This window comes from Anas acuta, chromosome 3, assembly GCF_963932015.1.
Source record: "Anas acuta chromosome 3, bAnaAcu1.1, whole genome shotgun sequence".
Classification (NCBI taxonomy): Eukaryota; Metazoa; Chordata; class Aves; order Anseriformes; family Anatidae; genus Anas; species Anas acuta.
In genome coordinates, this window is record NC_088981.1 from 2617864 (window position 1) to 2636933 (window position 19070).

Genomic DNA, 19070 nt, shown 5'->3' on the forward strand with positions numbered 1-19070 from the left:
AACGGCCGCGCTAAAACGGCCGCCATGGGCGGCGGGGCCGTGAGGGGAGCGGCGGGGCCGCGGTGGGGTCGCACCTCCCAGCCCCGGCACCCAAGGCGTTTTGTCAGCATTTGTAAAAATCACACCCGCGGGCCTTGGGGACAGCACAAGGAATAGTTCTCCTGTTGTGCCCACGAGTTGCTGATCTTTCTGGCAAGGCAGAGCAGAAATAAAATGATCTATAAAGTCGGGGGTTGGCCTGGGTAGGGCTAAGAGCTTCAGCCAGACCCAGAGTTCGCCGCTGCGGTTTTATTTGGGTGCAGAAATACATCAGGTGGCAGATGAAGAACGTTCCCCAGGCTTTCGGCATTCCTGTCTGCTCTGCTGCGGACGTCCTGGAAAGATTTGTGTGTCACTTGATTAAAATCCTGAATGCCCACTTGCTGTGAGCTAGAAAGCTCTATGTTATAATAATGCGTTTGATTTTGTGAGAGGAGAGAAAGGAGTAGTTGGAAACACTCACAGAATGCAAAGGTCACAAGTACCACAATCATATCTTCAGCTGTTAAGCATAGGAGACAGCTAGTTAGGGCTTTTAAAGCTTAAAGGAGAGGGAAGCCAACACACTTAACGCAGAGAAGTGCATGTTACAAGTGACAGGCACAGAAAAGACAGCAGGGTAGCATTTTGCGGGAGGTGAACATAAAGCAGGAGTCTGTTGAGGTTGAACAGAACGATGTTGGAGAATTGGGGAAGAAGCATCATGAAGGCCTGGAGCAGAAATGTGTAAGGATGATTTAAAAGCAATCTCGAAATTAAGCTCTTCTAGAAGGCACCATCCATCCCACACAGGGAACAAACCCAAACAAAATTAGTGTGAAGCGTTTCTCATGAACGCTTTACTTGTCAAGAGTAACCAGCATACAACAAACATTTCCATTAGCTCCAGATGCCTGACGCTTCATCTCAATAACTTGTATATAAAAGAAACTGTGACATCCTGTTCTTCTAACTTCGGTGATCAATAATAGTCAAAACTTGTATTCTGACATTGTTCTGAAATCTTTCTCACAGAAATGCCGTCACTTTCAAACTAAGAAGTGGTCATGCAAAATGTATGCTTCAGGAAGAAAAAAAAATGTAATTCATCCACATTACTTGTACCAAAGAATGAATTGTATAGCTGAGATTATGTATGGTTGTAAAAAGAATCCAGAATAAACATTAGAAAAACTATTTTTCAGATGATGCTTTTGAGAAGTAATGATCAACCTTGTCATTTTTTCCATTTGAAAATGCATTAGAAGACTTAAACAGTTCACAAACAACAGTAAGCATTGAAAACAGATCTTTTGACTTAAACCAAAATTATTAGATAGCTTTTTCCACACTCACCAAAATGAGAAGCCTTAGGTTTATGGGCCTCATAACAGTCATGGGCTAACACGTTAAGGCCATACCACTGAAACAGAAAAAGGACAAGAATTCAGAGTTACTTCAAGATAGTAGAAAGCAAAGAAAATTCATGCTTGATCACGTGAAAAAGCAAGAGTACAATTCACTTATTCAACACTTTGCCTACATTTTATTTAAATATTTTCCTCTGGCAAATATTCTTTAATATTCTATAAATTTCCTCTGGCCACACCTGAAAAGCATCTTTTTTGAATTGGTAAGCTTATTGAAGTAGGATTTGTAGCTCTCAACCTAGCTTTCTAAAACAGCCTTAGAAGAATACATCAAAATAAGCTTTTACAACAACTTATTTTCTCTTTTACTTGGTTTCTCCCCCCCCCCCCCCCCCCCCCTTTTTTTTTGGTCATGGTTATATCTTCTTTAATACCGTACCATTTCTTTTCTGATAGCTTTAATGTGCTGCTAGTTTTCCTTAGTTTGCACTAACTGCAATAATTGCTGGAGTAAATCTCCCTACTGTTTTCAGAAAACTTACTTGTATGGGCTTTGTAATCAATCCTTCCATAGCAGATGGATGCTGCTCTTCTTGGGAAAGCAGTGTGTTGCCTTGGTACTTGGGTGTCTTCATTCCAGGAGCAGCAGATGGCTGCAAACAGGAGATGTGGGTAACTGCTTCAGCTCTGCAGTCCTTGGGCATCTCTATTACCAAGTAATTCTCTTAGGTAAAGGTTGAGCACAGAAGAAACAGTTGAGAATGTGGATCTCTCTTTCCTGAATTAATGCTGTGATTTCTGAATTGAGGTACACATTTCTTTTGTTCCTGTTTGAGCCTTGAGGACCCTATGAAGCATGAGTAACACAGAGGATGGAATGGTTGCCAGAGGAAATCTCTTTTGTTTCTTCTAGTTGTTTCTTTTTGTTTCTTCACTACTTCTAGTGTTAAGAAGTAGTTGTGTTTGATTTTGAGATGATGGATAAAATGTGATTGCTACATGTATATTTACTTAAAGTGTGTAGGCCCAGTAAATCCTTCATTTAGCATTTGAGCTTCTGTAAAGATTTCTATTAAATAGTTGTAGATTCTTAAATTTGCTAAATGTGCTTTGGAGGTGGGTCCTGAGCTGGAGAGTGAGGGATGTTCATGGGATTGGGCAGAGCACAGCACTGAGTAGGTGGACCTAGAATACTTGTTTTTCATTTGTAGCATTGTCATAAATGAGGGCATTTTGGTTGGAAAAAGGAGGTATGGGGATAAATATTGTTGTAATAAATGTTGTAACTTGTGAAATCTGGGCAACTAACATTAGATGTGAATGTGGGAGCACAGTTGCCTTGAGCTGAGAGGCAGCAGCTGATGGAGTTGGAAATAAAATACTGAGAGGAAAGAGGGCTTTCTTGAAGAAATTCTTGCAAGCAGGGGTGAGGATCATCTATCAGCTCACAGTGGCTGTGGCCTCATAGGTCTGGGTTTATGCCATTGTGTGTTTTGCAAGTCCCCTTCCATTGCTATCCCAAATTCTGGCTGAGGGGATGCTCCTCAGAGCTCAGAGAAAGGCTGTGAAAACCACTTTTTGTGGCGAGAATGTTTCTTTTTCCTTAAGATGTCTTTTATCCATGGTGAAGAAATTGAGAGTACCCTGTGAAAACTTGCAGAAAGCTCCCTGAAGGGAGGAACATCCTGCAACGAGCTATTTCGTACACCTTTGCCTATTTAATCTTCTGCCATGCGATGGCACTGGTTAGCTGACCAGGGGAGATGGTGGTGCGGGCCAGGCCAAAGCAAGTCCTGCACAGCGTGGCTTCTGCCCACACGCCCCCACTGCAGCTTGCTTGGAAATTTGATGTGTGTGTGCACCGAATATTTGTGGAATAATAGAAACCAACAGTTTGCTTTTCATTACATACTGCTTCGTAGGGCTCTAATCCTAGAGATGAATCCACAGCGTGCCTATTTGGTGTCATCAAGCAAAATACTCATGGGTAATTTTTAACTTGTGGGGATGAATGAGTGGCACGGGAGAAAAATAAAAGTTTTATTTACTTGGAGAGAAAGGGAACATTTGGAGAAATGAGGAGAATTTACAATTTATTTACAAGAGATTATTAGTTGACACTTGTGTGTGCACAATGGGAATACTAAGGAGCTGTTAAACCCATAGCTTAAAAAGGAGGACCCTGAGGTGTAATTTTAAGCCTTTCCAGGCATTTAAATGAACTCTGAGCATTCAATGCTTTCTTAAACAAAAACAAACAAACAAAGCAAAACACACACACACAAAGAAAAATAAAAGAAAACCAGGGAAAAAGCGGTTTAACAGAGAAGTATAAAAGCCCTGTGGCTGTATGGGATGATTTTAGTTCTCTTCCCAAAACTGAATTAACACTGCTTCTGATAACATGGAAGACTTCTGTATTCACACCCAGTGGATGAGTGAAAGATGTGGTAATTAAACAAGCTGAGGGGAATGGAGGAGGGCAGCAATGAGGACTGATGGTGTGGCTCAAGTGGGCAGTGGAGTGTAGGTGAAATGTGATTCATCTGTACATCAGATCTTGATAGGAAAAAAATTGAAAAGATAAACTTGGAGCTTTTCTAGTCTATTGAAAAGCTACTTATGACTATGTACTGTGGATAAGGCATTTTGGAAAAGCTATTTAATGATCAATTAAGCTTTCATATAAGAAGAGTGCTTGAACTTGGTGTCTTATTTTTTTAAACACACTTTAACAGTTAAATCATTTTTATATTTGCTGTCTGTGAAATGCAAGGCAAGTCTTTATTTTTTTTAACTGGCTAGATCGAAACTTTGGACACTGACAAACTTGGAGTGTGCATCAACTCTATGGGCATGACGGAAGGCACGCTTGAAATAAAGCAGCAGCCTTATCCATTCCCTCTCTTTCCAGTTTGGCATGATGGTTTGCATTTTTCTCCTTAATTTCAAAGTAAAACTATAAATAGGAGTTGGAAACTGTGTGGATGTGGTGATTGATATGGGTTTTGTTTACTGTTCTCATCCACTTGCCTTAAAAAGAAGGTCTAAGCTTAAATTAAGAGCTAATGATCCAGCAGTTTGTCATCCAGTGCTGTATCCTTGATCCATTTCCAGCATGTCGGCTCTATCCTCTCACTATGACATGTCATTGATTTTGGCAGGGCTGGGTCAAGCAAGTGTAAGGAGCTTTCTCATTTTACTACACAGAAATATGATTTGGAATAATATAATTTGAAATATGATTTGGAATAACCTTATTTCTTCAAAATGACTCCTGGGAGTCCCTACTTGTTTATGTTCACTTTTAATGTATTTTTCTTAGGTGAAAAATCTCAGTGTTAGCTTTTGGGGTATAAAAAAAATACTACAATTTCATCTAGGTCTCCTGATTAGGAGATAACATGTACTTCTATAAAAAGGATGAAAAAAGGCAGTTTAAGGTTAATTTTTGGGGGAAAAAATTGTCAGGGCTCAGTTATAAATCCCATCATCACTTACTATAGTTATACTTGCATGTTACTGCATTGTTGAAAGCAAGGTTTGTAAAGGAGTTAGGTATGTGCTGTTCAGTTCTTGTGGTTACTTACACAAGCTGCAACTAGCTCAAAATGCCAGAATTGTTAGTAAAAGTAGTAGAGTGATAACTGTTGATAGTCATAAGGTTTTCTGCTCTTTAAAACTAAGAATAGTCAACTGCATTTTGGGATCTGAATGTGTAGAAGGATATATGAAGTTTTTGAACACAGCAGTAGCAACTGCAGCAGTCGAAGTACAGGAAGGACTTTGGATGGAGGGAAAAAAAAAAAAAAAAGCCCTGTTCTTAGAGCACCCTGAAAGCCCCCATGTAACCCTTGTATGTTGTTTGCAACTCTCCTTATAGCGGGTATAAGGAGCATCTGAAGGAAAAGCAGAAGTTTGTTCATGGTGTGATGATTCTTTGATCTGTGGTGCTGGACTGATTTCTAAAACAGCTCTGAGGTGATATTCCCAGGATAGGTTATACTCTATCCCTCTGCCCTTGGATTCAGAGTCTACAGCCCAGCTTTGAAGGAATGCCTATCATTAAGTGATTTTTAATTGTTACTGCTATTTCAGGATACTTAAATGGCCATGTACAGGCATGTATAACCACATGCACGCAAGCTCACAGCAGCCATATTCAGGACGTTGTCAGTAATGTGTTCTCATTTAATTCAGCTTCCCACATTGCTTTTTCCTTTAGGAAAATCATCAGGTGTGATTTTTTTTTTTTTTTTTTTTGACCTTTGGAAGGATTTAAAGCCTGGGTGAGGCAGAGAAGGATAAAACAATTTTTTGACTAATGCTGCCAGGTCTGGATATTGTTGGCCTCCACAGCCAGGCCCGTGTCTCGATGCCTTGCTGCTGTGGGATATGCTGTTGGATTGCAGTTTAAAAAGCAGAAAACAAACAAAAAAACTGCTGCAGGTATATTTGGGGTGTCTGTTCAGCATCTGCTTCTTCCAAGGGTGTGGGCTGGTGCGTCCTGGAGGGGATTTCTCCCGTGGCTGCCGATGGCAGCCCTTGGGCAGGCCCAAGAGGCTGGGCCGGGCCCTGGTGAAGTCCTGAGGTGGCAGGGGGCTGTGTGTCCCCTGGCCAGGCTACTTACCAGCATGCTTCCCTCATCAGCTGTCCTGCTCCCCCCAAATCCCCTAGATGACATGAAAATGTGCTTTTTGTTCACATTTTGTCCCAGTCAGAGGTGGGTGAGGTGAAGCCTGCCTACAATAGTGCTGTGGGAGTTTGAGTTGTGTCTTGTGGTGATGAACTCTGCCACACAATACGGAGTTTTAATGCTCCTGTCTTCATGAAGCTGCTTAAAAACCTTCAGCACCTTCTTGCTGGTTTCTGAGATCTTCAGAAGTCCAGGAGTGGAATTTCATTGTATTTGATGATCAAGGTGCTAGAGATGTGTGTGAACCGGTGATGTGTATAGTTATTGTACAGGTTGACATGCAGATATTTTACAAAGCCTTCTGGAGCAGCTGCTGTGGAGCCAGTGCCTCTGGTCTCACAGACCCAGCCAGTCAGCTCTTTTGTGTGGAGGAATTGATTGCAGTTCCAAAGCTTTCTCATAACTTTTAAAATACATTTCTAACACCCATCAGATGCAGATTCAATTATAAATGCTTATGCATTTAGAGGGAGGTTTTTTCTGTGTTACAGGTAGACAACAGCCTCTAGCGGATCCAAGGTGCAGCTTGGTATGAACTGGTTGTGTGGGCAACATCTGTATATAATTGCTGCTGTCTTCCTAATTTTTTGTTTCCAATCTTTGTCTGGATCCCAGCAAACAGTGTTTGTTTCAAAGCCGTGCTTGGAGCTTCTTTAATGGTGTTGCTTCAGCTGGTGTTTCAGTTCATGGCTTTGGAGCTCTAGCTACGCCATGTTGCGGTACATTGTGAGCTGCCTTGTGAGTTCCTGTGCACACCAGTACTGTCCATTTATGCCTGTTCATCTTCTTGATGCATTCAGAAATGTACAGAGTAAAAGAGATCTCTTTGAAATATATTTACTACTCTGGCTAGGCAAAAATGTGTGTTTAATTGTTTGCAGTTTGAACATGACTAGTCACACTGGTAACTGATTTCCCCACAGCGGTAACTAGTGACAACCAGAGGCATTGATCTTTATATTTGATCTAATTTTTGGCAAAACTTAAAAAACTGGCTGATACCTATGTAGCATTCAAGGTCAACTGTTGACAGAGCAGACTTGGGAATGAGGTCTGGCACCTGAGCAGGCCTGCTAGACTGAAATTGTGTGCAGTCAAATAAGTAAACAAATAAGGAATTTTGAGACTTTTCAAAATTATTGGGCTTTTTCATCTGGTATCTGTCTTTCATGTGGAGCTGACCAAGATGGTCTTCAATTTTATGCTTTTAGGATTAACAGCTCATTTATTTATTTCTAGGATATGTTATTGGCACTTTTAATAAACAAGTGGGATTTAATGAACCCAGAAGTGTCTCAAAAGGTTAAGAAGCATGTTGTGGAGTGATGGATGCATCTGAGCAAACAAGATCCTATGTGCTTTGAGCTGAGCTGCTTGGCACTGAGGGCTTCATTTTGCATGTGGGTGAGGTGCTATTTTGCTGAGTGATCCTTTTGATATTTTGGAGCCCTGGGGAGAAGCGTGTGAGCTTGTAAATGTGAACAGGTGCACTTGAAGGGGGTGAAATGAGGTGAGCAGGAAAAGAGGCAGCGCATGAGCTGCAAAATGTCAGAAATGCTCAAAACCTCCCATGTGTAAACTGAAGTGGCCTCAAGGTGGCTTAATCTTGTATGGGAGGAACTGGTGTAATTTAGAAACCGAGCAGCAGCTGGCCTTGGCAGCTGCGGTGCCCATGGGACAGGCTGGTCTGTGCAGTGCTCAGACCAGCCTGTTTCACCGCTGTTTCACCGCTGACCTGGGGGACATGTCTCAGTACTATCCCCTCCTGGTGTCACTCTCATGGCCATCCTGAGCTGTGCTCAGTGCTGAGCTGGCCTTGGGAAACCAACCTGTGAATCCCCATGCTCAAGAGGACCTGAATGTTTTGGCCTCTTGGGGAGCTTGTGATATTTTCCTGCTGGGGTGCTGTGGTGGGGTTTTGGGGGCAGAGTTGGAATTGTTGTTCTGCATGGGTTTTGGTGCTGAGGAAACCTGGAGCTCTTGCAAAATGTTCCTCATCCCTGCATTAAACACTGCTGTAGCATCAGACCTCACTGGATTTTTGGCTCCAGGCGCGCATCCGGAAGTATTAAAAAGCTTGTGTTAGGCAGGAATGTTACCCTCAATATAAATTTCCATATAAAAACCTCTACTTGTCTTTTCTCTATGCGTTCCCCCTGTTTGTCTCACTCTTATATTTTTTTATTGCTCTTTCTGCTTGGCAGCCATGATCCTCACTGTGTCAGCCTTTGAGGCAGCTGCTGTGGGGCAACGCAGAGTGAGCTTTTCTTAAGAAAATGTTTGTAGGCTTCCTGTGAGCTCTCTGGGGCTTTTTGCCCGCTTGCCTGTGCCTGGTGAAGGAAATACGTGAGCAGTGGGATGGGGCTGTGGTGGGGGAGTGACAAAGGACATGAGGGGGGGCCCCAGTGCCCTGTCCCCCCCTCGGTCTCCCGGCCTTTCCCTGGTCCCCCCGTGGTGGCATTTACACCTCCCGAAGCTCGCGGGCTGTGCGCTGTCGAAGGGCCGTGTGGTTGTTGGCTCTGGCCTCTGCGCTCCAGGGCATGGTTTCAACCATGTCTATGGAGACCAATTTTCAACATCAAAACAAACCAGTCTAAGTGGAATTTATATTACCTTTTAAAAGTGCGAGTCAACAGAGCGGAGGGCTCTGCTTCGAGGAAGCCTCTTGGGTTTGTTCAGGGAATTACTACAAATATTTTACATCCTTTCTAGGACTCCAGGCAACCTCAGGAAGCGGCTGTCAAAATGCCCCAGTTTGTGTGGCTGATCCAGGGTGATTTTGGGGCCTGTGGCATGAGAAAGACCCCTGTCACCAACTATCCCACATTGCCTGAAAGCATCATCTAATTTTCAGAGCAAGGCTGATCTTTCTAAACATCTAGACAGTATATTTTCACCCCGAAGCACTGGTTTTGGCTTGGGTGATGGTGGTGGAGAGCAAAAAACCAAAACCCTTCATCCCAAATGTGTGCAAATTTGGGTAATGCTAAAGGCTAACACTTCTTTTGTTCTGCTCCATAGAAACATCCCAGCTGTCCCGAGATGGAGATGATCCCTGTAGCTGTGTGACAGCAGTGGAGGGACTGAGTTCAGGTAAGAGAAGGCTGCAGCAGAGGGTGTGGTGGAGGGTCTGCAGCCCATGGGGGAGGCAGCTCAGAGGTAGGTGATGCTGGGCTGGGGTGCTTTGTCCCCCCCAAAAAATGTGCCTCAGATTATTTGAAGAGATAAGTAGCAACTTCACTGCTAGTTCTTGATAGGAGAAGGCCAGGCCAGCGAGCTTAGATACACAAGCTTGTATATATAACATCTTTCAGGGAGGCTTTATCCCTTCTGCCATGATGTGAGCGTGGTGCCTCTGTTTGTAACTTTGCGTTGTTTGCATGCGAGCAAGTTTTGTGCAAACCACAAGTTGAAGTTGTATTAGTGCCATGTCATCACTGCAGCCTCATTTTAATTTCTGCTACCTCCAGAAATGGAGGGGGAATCCTAAACTGAGCAAGGAAACATTCCTGAAAAATGTCTGGGATGGAATTTAGCAAGTTTCAAGCTTCTGTGAAGTGAATTGTAGCAGCCAGCAATGCCTGTGCTTCACAGAGGGGAAGAAAGGGCTGTAGGAGGGGGCAGCTTCCCAATGCCAGCAGGAGCTGGGCTGCAGATGGAGCAGGCTCACAAAGCACTGCTCCTGCAGAAGTTTCAATCAGGTTTGTCTCTTTCCCAGTGCTAGTGGGGAAAATGATGCACGAGTCTGGTTTGCACTAGGACATAGGCATCTGTCAAGTCGATCCACTCCATGTTTGCAGAGAACAGAAGAAGCTGCGGCCTTTGTGCAGTAGAGGGACTATCCAACGGTAGTCGTTTCTAATGAAATCTTAGTGCTCTCCTGGAGATGTTCACTGTATAATTTGGGTCTTCCCTCCCCAGCATACCAGAGCAGAGGCAGAAATCTTCTGACCCTGCTGAGGTCTCACATTACCATGTTGATCCTTGGGGTTTGGTTTGCAATACAAACGTGCTGACCTCGCAGCAAGCGCTAGACACAGTGCTTCATGCTCCCCCCTGCCCACCCACCTCTGCCAGCTCCTAAAGCTCTCGTGAAACACAGCAGCCCCAGGAAGCACTGGGGACGGGCGTTTTTCTGTGGGGAAAGGCAGTAAGGCAGTGAGGAGGGGACGGGTGCTGGGGTGAATGTGGGTATTTGTTCCCCAGGAGCTGTACAATATTGCAGTTGGCTCTTTTCCGTTAACTGGAAATGTCTGAAAAATAAGCAGATATTAATGTGAAAATCTTTAGCAATTGTGGGAAATGTTTTTTATCCCTCCATTGATACCTCTGCAGGAGCTAAGCCTGTTCTTTAATTACTGCCTTGAAGTCCAATTGTGTTGAATCAAGATCTTGGTACACTGTATTTCCTCCTTTAAATTCAGAGCAGATTAAAATTTTCTCAGTTTCACATCATTGGGAGCCTGGGGGAGAGACAGGGGGAGAGAGCAGCGAATGTAAGCTTTCAGTGTCAGGCTCTGAATCACTTTGAGGGTCAATTTGTGTCTAACGAGTGTGTCCAGAGGTGCCTTTCCTAGAAACACCATAATTTGCAGTGCTCTGGCTCCTGCTGCCTTCCCGCAGGCACTGCCTCTCAGCTGGGCTGAATTTTCCTCTTGAAGCTGCTGTTGTGGAGGAGTCGATTCGCTGTTCCTTCTGTGCAAAATGCCTTTCTGCTTTCCTGCCTCGAAGGAGCACTTTTGTTTCCCTTCTTTAAAATGGTGGTTCTGGGGGGAAGCGACAGCCCCTGCAGAGTACGATCTGAGTTGGCTTAATGCTTTTGTGGCTTTGGCTGAGCCGGGAGCGACCGCTGCTCCCCAAACGTGGTGCTGATGCGGATGATGGATGTGGCACCCCCTGCTAGTCCTGGTGCTGCTTTTTGAAGCTGTGGTTTCCACCGAGCTGTTGGAGCTTGATGCTGGCCTCCCAGGCTGCTGTGGCCAGCTCAGGCTCCTCCGCTGCCCACTTAAAGCTGGGGTGGCTTTCCTCATGTGCATCGCGTTACATTTATCCCCTTTGGCTTTGTCTGGGGCTTATTCCTTGCTCTGTGGGAGCTTTCCCAGGCTGTGTTTCCAGGTGTGCTCCCGCTGCCCCAACCAGCTGGATGTCACTGGCGGGACTCGCTGCTCCCCTTCTTGCATCAGCTGCTGGGTTGGCAGCAGGTCCACTGGTGCTCTGCCTGCGGGAACAGCTCTGGCACAGCGGCGTTGCCCAGTTCCTCCTTTGGGAACACGATGCAGCTTCAATTTGGTTTTCTGCTCCGGTGTTGTCTTTTTCTGATCAGCCACCTCTTGGCCTCCCGGGAGGCTCCTTACCTCTGCTGTGCCTGGACAAGGCTGGGTTTGCCAGTCCAGGCACTGGTGAGTCGTTCCTTTGGCCTCCTGTTTTTTTCTCATTCATACACAGCCTCGACTTCGCAGAGGATGACTTATTGATTTTAATAATGCCTTTTACCCTGCTGCTTTGGTATGTTGGCTTCCCCTCTGCAGCCCTTGCTCTGAGCTTCCAAAATCTGTTTGTTTTCCTAGTTTCCATGCCGCCTGCGAGGATTTTGCTCTCTTGACTTCCCACTTGGGTGTTTGTTATATATGTTCTGTATAGGAAACATTCCTATATGTTGCATGTGGATACTACAGAAACATTCAAAGCACAAGAAAATGTGACCCTCAAGAGGAGGTGGTTGCAAATTCAGATGTTTCTTGAGTTGCACCAGCAGGATTTAGACCTTGAGGTGCCTGTGCAACTTCCATGGTTGTGGTTTCAGAGTTTAAAAGCATAAATATGTTCCCGTTGTCCACCCAGCTGGCAGCCTGTTAAATCTGAAAGCCTTTCTGTGCCTTTGTGTGGATGGGGATGGTGGATCCTCGGTAGAGTTTTTCTGGACCAGAATTGCGGAGGCTTTAGGTGATACCTCTTGGCTGGGAGGAGGTAGAGGGGTAGAACGGGGGGTTCATTAAGCTGGGTGACAAAATGCAACAGAGCGCGCTTTTTGGGCAGAGGCAGTTTGGCTGGTGCTGCTGCAGTGCTGCGGCTGTGCCTGCGAGGATGGGAGGGAGGCTGGGGCTTGCTGAGAGCCGCTCCTGTCACTTCTGGGCTCTGGGCTGAAGCATGCTGAGGAGATGCAGGGCACTGGTGTCTTTTCTGGGACTGTTGGGGTTCGGGATCAGGAAGAATGATTTCCAGCTCAAGCGAGAGCAGTCTGTGTGTGTGTGTGTGTTACAAACAAACCCTGGAGCGTGTCTGAATCCAGGTCTGTAGGATGCAGTGCTGTGTCCCATCCACAGGGCCCCTAATCCTGCTACCGAGGTGTTTGCTGAGATAGCAGGGGACACCTTTCCTGCCTCTTTCTCATACTGGTGCTGTACAGCGGTTGCTGTAATTCTTGCAGCTTTTTCTACCGAGTGAATATATGCAATGAATCATGATTTAGTAAGAGTTAACGGAGAGCTTATTTCTTTTAAAAAAGATCACTTGCTCAACGTATGCAGCCTCTATCAATATAAAATAGGAGTGTATTTTTTCCCCATGCAAAAATAACAAGAGCTGTTGCACTCTGTCCTTCAAATTTGCTTTGGCAACTCTAAGCCATCTCCATTTTATTAAACAGCTCTCTTTCCTCCTAATATATACAGAAATGTTTGCTGTATAAACAACTTAACTAGACAGCTGCCTCTCCCCAGATACAAGATGCAGTTAACTTTTTGCCCTGTTTCTGTTCACCGGGGCTGATAACTTTCTGCTGGCCAGATGAAATAAAATTGGGTTTCGTACCAGATGTGGTGGAGCTCAGTGCTGTATTACGCAGGTGTTCCCCCAGCTGGGGAGGGTGGAAGCGTGCCATTTTGCTGAGATGATGGTGAGGTTTAGAAATGTGAGGGCGTTAAAAATAATTCTCCGTGTTAACAGTGGGCTTTGTCCCTGGTGGGCTCCATATGCCGAACAGCTGACTGGGGCAGCAGCTGTTCTATATTTTAATAGGAGAGTTATAAAGTTAGAAACATGGATGATCATTCAAAACATAAGCAACTCTCTGCAGTCATGGAAACGAGATTCAACAATAAACTCGCATTTGTGAGCCTTCCAAGCAAAATAATCCCACTGCTCTGCGTTCAGGTGGTCTCAGGGAAGTGAATGAACTGTTTTCTGTTTCCCTGAAGTTCTGTTTACTCAGTCCTATTTCTTTAAAACTTTTTCCTCCCTCTTTTCTATTTCTGAGGAGATATTAAACTTTGCATGTGATCCCGATTTAAGTTCTTCTCCAAGTGACAGCAGATTTATATGAGAAACTTTCCTGAAGCGTGTTACTGATAATGGTATTGCTGTAGCAAAGGCTGAGTGCCTTCCCTTCAGGTCCCTCCTTGGGATTTCTCTGTTCCTTTCAACCCAAGCAGTTATTTAAGCTCTTGTAGCAGTTTTGCTGGGACTCCACAGCCTTAGGATGGGATGAACCTGTTAACCACACGCACGTTTTCTGGCACAGCGCTGCGCACAAACGCTCTCCTTGCTCAGGCACCTTCTGCTTTTGCTTATGGGCTTTTTGGATATGCGTAGGCTCCATCACACACCACATGCCTATCTGAAACACCAGTTGCCCTCTCCCAGCTCCTCAGTCCTGCCCCAGTTTTGTTTTGGAGGGGCTGCTGCTGTTCCTGTTCCTGTGGGAGTGCCGTGGTTCCTGTTGCATGGGTCAGCGGGGCGCACACCCAGCGGCTGTGTCCTGGGCTCAGCAGGCCCACGTCCAAGTGCTGGTAAGCAGCTGGATCCGTGCTCCTGAGCTGCGTGGTAGCCCCTGGCTTGGCTGCTTTGGGTTGCAAGCTGTCTTGTATTGACCTGAATATTGCAAACAGATGGGGAGCAGGGTAGTTGGCCGGGCGGTTTGTGCAGAAATAAGTGGTTTATGTCAAGGCCATGAGCATGATGAGATGTGGAGGAATGGGCAGGCTGGACTTGCAACTGCCTTTGTTTTTATGCCATTGGATGCACGTGATACGAAGCTAAGAACGTACACGTATGTGGTTCCTGCAGTATGTACAAGCTTCCTGGGTTTACCAGGAAATCCAGGTAAATTGCCTGGATTTGGGTATTATCCACCAAAGTATGTTGTATTTATGTACACATACATAAATGATCAATCTGGGGTCATTGTCTGAGAAGCAGAGATTCAAAAGGGAAATTACTCAAGCGCCTGGTGTGCTGATGGCATTCTAAAGGCCCCATGGATTTGTAGCCGAGCGAAAGCAGCGTGCTTGGGCTGGTGGAGCTGCAAACTGGAGCGGATACAGCAGCCGTGGTCCTGGCCAGGCCTCTCACTGCTACGGGGCGGCGTGGTTGTGGGGCTGCCACAAATGCTTCTCTGCCTTCCCAGTGATTGCAAGTGAGTGCTGGTGATAAAACTGGTGTAAATAAGCAGCCTGTTTGTGTTGGCAGAGCTTGAAGGCAGAGTGAGTCCTTGGGGCAGAGCCTGGCAGTGAGGGGCACGCCAGGGATGGTTTGTGGCTCTTGAGCTCGCAGCAGGGGCTGGCCCCGCACTCTGTGGGTCCCAGGGCTTAAGGAGGTGAAGCCATCTCGGCTCTGCTGGATGTGGGAAAATAGGCCTTTTTTAAATCTAGAAACAATAAAACTAATTCTTTCTTGGAGTGGGTGATGCTGTATTATGCTAGTTAGGAATTTAAATACCTGAGGTGTCTGCCTTCCCACTGGGGTGGGGTAGGGAGCTACCTGTCAGACCCAGCAGGTTTGGAGAGATGAGTGGGGAGAGGAGGGAGCCTCCTGTGAGCCAAACTCTGCATGTCGGAGGGCATGGTGAGTGTGTTTGCTGTGGAAAACTGATTAAATGCCTCCATCTGGCTCGGTCTTGGTGAGCTCCTCTCTGTGGAGGAGGTTGAAGGCTACCTGTGGTCTTACCCCACAGCCCCAGGGCCCCAGGCAATGACAGCATGACCCTGTGCCAGCGCTATTTATTTTTCTGGCCTGTGCCACAGCCGTGTGCTCTGACCCTGTTGGCAGCCAGAGTATTTGCTTAAAGCCACAAATGAGTGCCTGAAGGAACGATTGCTGGGTAATAGGGTCCTGCTCTGCAATTTGTCTGAGCGTGGGGGACGTGTTGCCCCAAACCGGAGCGGTTGTGGCCGATTCCAAGTTGTATCCTGGAGCGTGGTTTGCTGTGCGTCCTGGGACCTCTGGATGCCAGATCCTCCAGCCACATTCGGTGCGTCTCTTTGGGCACAGCCCCTGGAAGCCCTCACCGCGGGTGACTCAGTCACTCAGTAAATCTGAATCCCTGGGTCTCCACCACAAGCGGGTTTTGTGTGTGTAATGTATCCATTATTCAAGTATCTTCTACAGAAAATGAACTTCAAGTAGAATAGAGGTTCCTTCCTTTAGACCACCAGCTAACTAGTGACACGTATATCTTGGTATGTTTTTATTTTAATGGCATTAAAACTCAGTAGGTAAAGTTCGTCCTTCCACAAAGGCGTTGCAGGACTCGGGGGGCCTTTGCTGACTTCCACAGTAGCTGAATATTCACCCCTCTAATGTGGTTATGATTTGGTAAGACAAACAAAAAGGAGGAAATACATTACGGTAAGAGATCTTTATTAAAAATTTTGTACATCGAAGGATTAACTGCTACATTTTAAACAAGAAATAAGATTTTACATATTACAAAAGATGCTATTAGTTCTTGAATTAGAAATAAATTTTATGAACACTGTACATGATGCATCCAAATCATAAGAGCAGGAATAGGACAGTGCCTGAAAATATATGATATAACTTAAGCAAATGCACGTAATTTGTAGAATGCAACATATTTCTGGAAAAACGGCATGTTAACTTCTGTCTGAAAGTGCTGTATCCCTCTAACCAGTAACCACCAGCAGTGTTCTTGGGAGCAAGCACTGACGCAAGTGCCCAGCGTGCTGTTTTTCCATTTGGAGTTTTTCGTTGTCGGAGAAACCTTCTTACTATGGTCTGTTTGTCTTGGAGACAGCAGAATGGCACGGTTAACACAATCTGCATATAAAAACCCGATGCAAAACACTTCTTACAACATAACTTTACCCCCAACCCAGATTAGAAAAACCACCTGATAGCACATAAATGTCTACAGAAATAGATTTTTATTGACTTATTTTTGTTACAAAGTTAGTTAAAAAGAAATATATTTTAGCTTATCAGATAACCGTTACTTTGTGTATCATTCATACTATATTTTTTTTCCTCTTGAGATTGTCAGTAGCTGCATTAGAATTTAAAATAAAAACAACAAAAGATCACCTTTAATTGCATGACCTATTTGGCTAGGAAGGGTGTGAAGTTTTACAGGAGAGTACGAACATACAGTTCTCATACGAAAGTGTAGTATGTATCTAGGCCAAGTAAGGTAATAAAAAAGATTGAAATCTTTATACAGAAAGTGACAATGCCCATGTTATACTATGGAACACATCTACTAATTTTGAATTACACGTGTAATGTGTGGATTAAAGATATCACTTTACTAAACAAATAAAAAAAGAGCAAAATCTATAAATAAAATAGTAAGTGCTTTCTTTAAGATAATATTCTTTGGCTGCTTTAAGTGCCAGCGGAGGGTTACTGGAACCCCCTAAAATGCGTAAGGTCCCACTATTATCGTTAGCCTCAACACCGAGCTTGTACGGTAATTCAAGCTGTTGACTGTTAGCATCTCCAGATCCACGATGTGTTCTCTTGGTCCCGATAGGGATTTCACCAGCACCAGCATTGCACTTACGGCACTTGTTTGCTGAAAGAAAGGAGGGAAAAAGTTTAATTCAAATTTAAAAAGATTCCCTAGCTGTATCAAGGGACTGCTTGTGTGTAACTGCGCCACAAAAATGCTCTGTCTCAGCGCAGGGATGCACAATGTAAGTATTATTTAACATTTTTAAATGGTCATGACTAATCTCACACCTGGCTTTGCTGGAGGGGAAGCTTTACCTGACTAGGGCTCAGAGGAATAAACTGCGCTGCAAAATCTGTTCCTGGTTATACTGACTCTCCTAAAGGATCTGAAAAGTGGTAATCTATCCCAGGACGTTTTTTTGTTTTATCCCCATCTATCAGCTTTTAAAATACATGAAGAATAACTAGACCAAGAGAAACCTAATGTATTTAACAGTGATGTAGCTTGTTCAGGGAAGGAAACTCTAAGTCCATGCCATGGCTCATACTCCAGAAGCTGTTTTCCCTGAAAAACTGGGAATTCTTGCAACTTCTATGCCTGTTGCTGCCCTTCTTGTAGCCCCCTGAGGCTCTTTCCAGGCTGGGGTTGTGCTGCTGGTGCGGTGACGTGACTGAAAGATGGCATGTCACTGGCTTGTAAAAAGGCTTCAAAATGTACAGATGATAAAAAGGGTACACATCTCTCCCTTTACCTGTGATAATTTTTTCCCTATGTGGACTGAGTAGGTTAAACAAAGGAATCCGCGTCCAGAGACCTCGCTCAGACTTGACTCAAACAATGGGAATAATTTCTAGGCAAGCCTTTCTTTACCGCGGTGCTTTGGCAGGAATAAACACATGCTTCCTTATTTAAGGCCTGTGATTGCTTGTTGGGTGGCAACAGAAGGTTGGAATTGTCAGTCTAAAAGTCAGTCTGGAGGCTGGGTTGGAGTCCTACCCTACCTAGAGCTGGAGTGAACTTGTTCTTAAGAGTTGTCGACTTTAAATAACAGTTGGTGCTTTGGGAGTAGGCATGGGGTTTTGATGTGCAATAAATCCAGGGAAGAGAAATCCAGGGAAGAGCACTGGCTTACAGGCAGTACCAGAACAAATCAGACAAGTAAGGAGTTCCTTGCTCCCATCTTGGGGAGACTTGGTGTAAATAGGCAATGCCATATCTTGGTTTACTTTTCTATTGTACTATTAAAATACTGAAACCTTTGGATTTGTAGAAAAAATAGATAAATGAAAACTTTCTAACTAATAACAATATTATATTTTCTGGGCTGTTTCTGTTTTACTGAGTGTAAAGCCACACAAAACAAAGGATTTTCCAGGAATTGGTCCATATTAATCTTCCAAAAATCTGATTTCAAAAATCTTAAGGTAGATGTTACAGACAGTTTCATTCATATGTATCTACTCACATTTGTTGTACCAGCAGGAAATACTGCTGCCATAAGTCACTTGAACTTCTGGTTTTCTGAAACTGCTGTAGCACTGAAGAAAAAGTTCTCGCTCAACACAGTCTTGGTTGCAAGTTTGTCTGAATTCATCATTTGAAATCAGCACTCCATCCCAACCTATTCCTGACTTAATTTCTTTTTTTGTGTATGGGGAATTAAAAATGTACAAAGAATCTTTCTATGACCCTCTTCTAAATACATACACATGGGACATTAGTGCAGGGTGAAGAGCAGAGCTGTTGTGATTGCTAAATATTCATGATTGTTACTGGTGTTCCTTTCAAGTGACTACAATGGGTTGATTCTCAGTTTATAGAGTTATTGGGCAGAGCAGGTAAAAGCTTTTAGAAGTCTGTAAACCAAGTCCATTCAATAAGGAAATATTAAAAAGCTGATAAACTTTCTATGCTGTATTTCTCTTACAGGAACGCTTGATGGAGTTGTCAAAATGGCAAGGCACTCTAACACCTCGGCAGCACCAGTGGTTTTATAGCCCGCTCAGGGTCTGACTTCAACCAATACTCACTCTCAGGTAAAATTCTCCATTTTCATTTCCAGACTTGATCCGGAATGTGTTAATAGTATTAGGATAAATAGTGGTTGCCTGAATCTGGAAGATATCAGAGGGCACTGTTCTGTCTGAACGGATGCTCATGTATTTGTACACAACAGAGTAAGGCAGCTCTCGGCAAATGGCATTTGATACGGGGCAGACACAGCGGCTGAAAAACAAAAATGGATAAACTTGATACTTGAAAACATGATTTCTGTTGTATTTGATTGTGTTGCCTG

General features: G+C 44.4%; 1 protein-coding gene and 1 long non-coding RNA gene across 3 annotated transcripts in view; one reads left to right on the plus strand and one right to left on the minus strand.

Annotated features, from left to right (window-relative positions):
* Positions 1 to 1710: 1710 nt before the first annotated feature.
* LOC137853208 (uncharacterized) lies at positions 1711 to 18815 on the plus strand. The gene is made up of 3 exons (XR_011094322.1): positions 1711 to 2060; positions 9106 to 9177; positions 18704 to 18815. It is a non-coding gene; the product is annotated as an uncharacterized lncRNA (long non-coding RNA).
* Positions 15704 to 19070, minus strand: part of EFEMP1 (EGF containing fibulin extracellular matrix protein 1) — a 48949-nt gene continuing 45582 nt past the window's right edge. For both annotated transcript variants that reach the window (XM_068675301.1, XM_068675302.1), the window contains exons 10-11: positions 18805 to 19000; positions 15704 to 16894 (exon numbers count right to left, since the gene is read on the minus strand). In XM_068675301.1, coding sequence (XP_068531402.1) covers positions 16736 to 16894; positions 18805 to 19000 — 355 coding nt within the window. In that variant the 3' untranslated portion in view covers positions 15704 to 16735. The remainder of the gene's footprint in view (positions 16895 to 18804; positions 19001 to 19070) is intronic.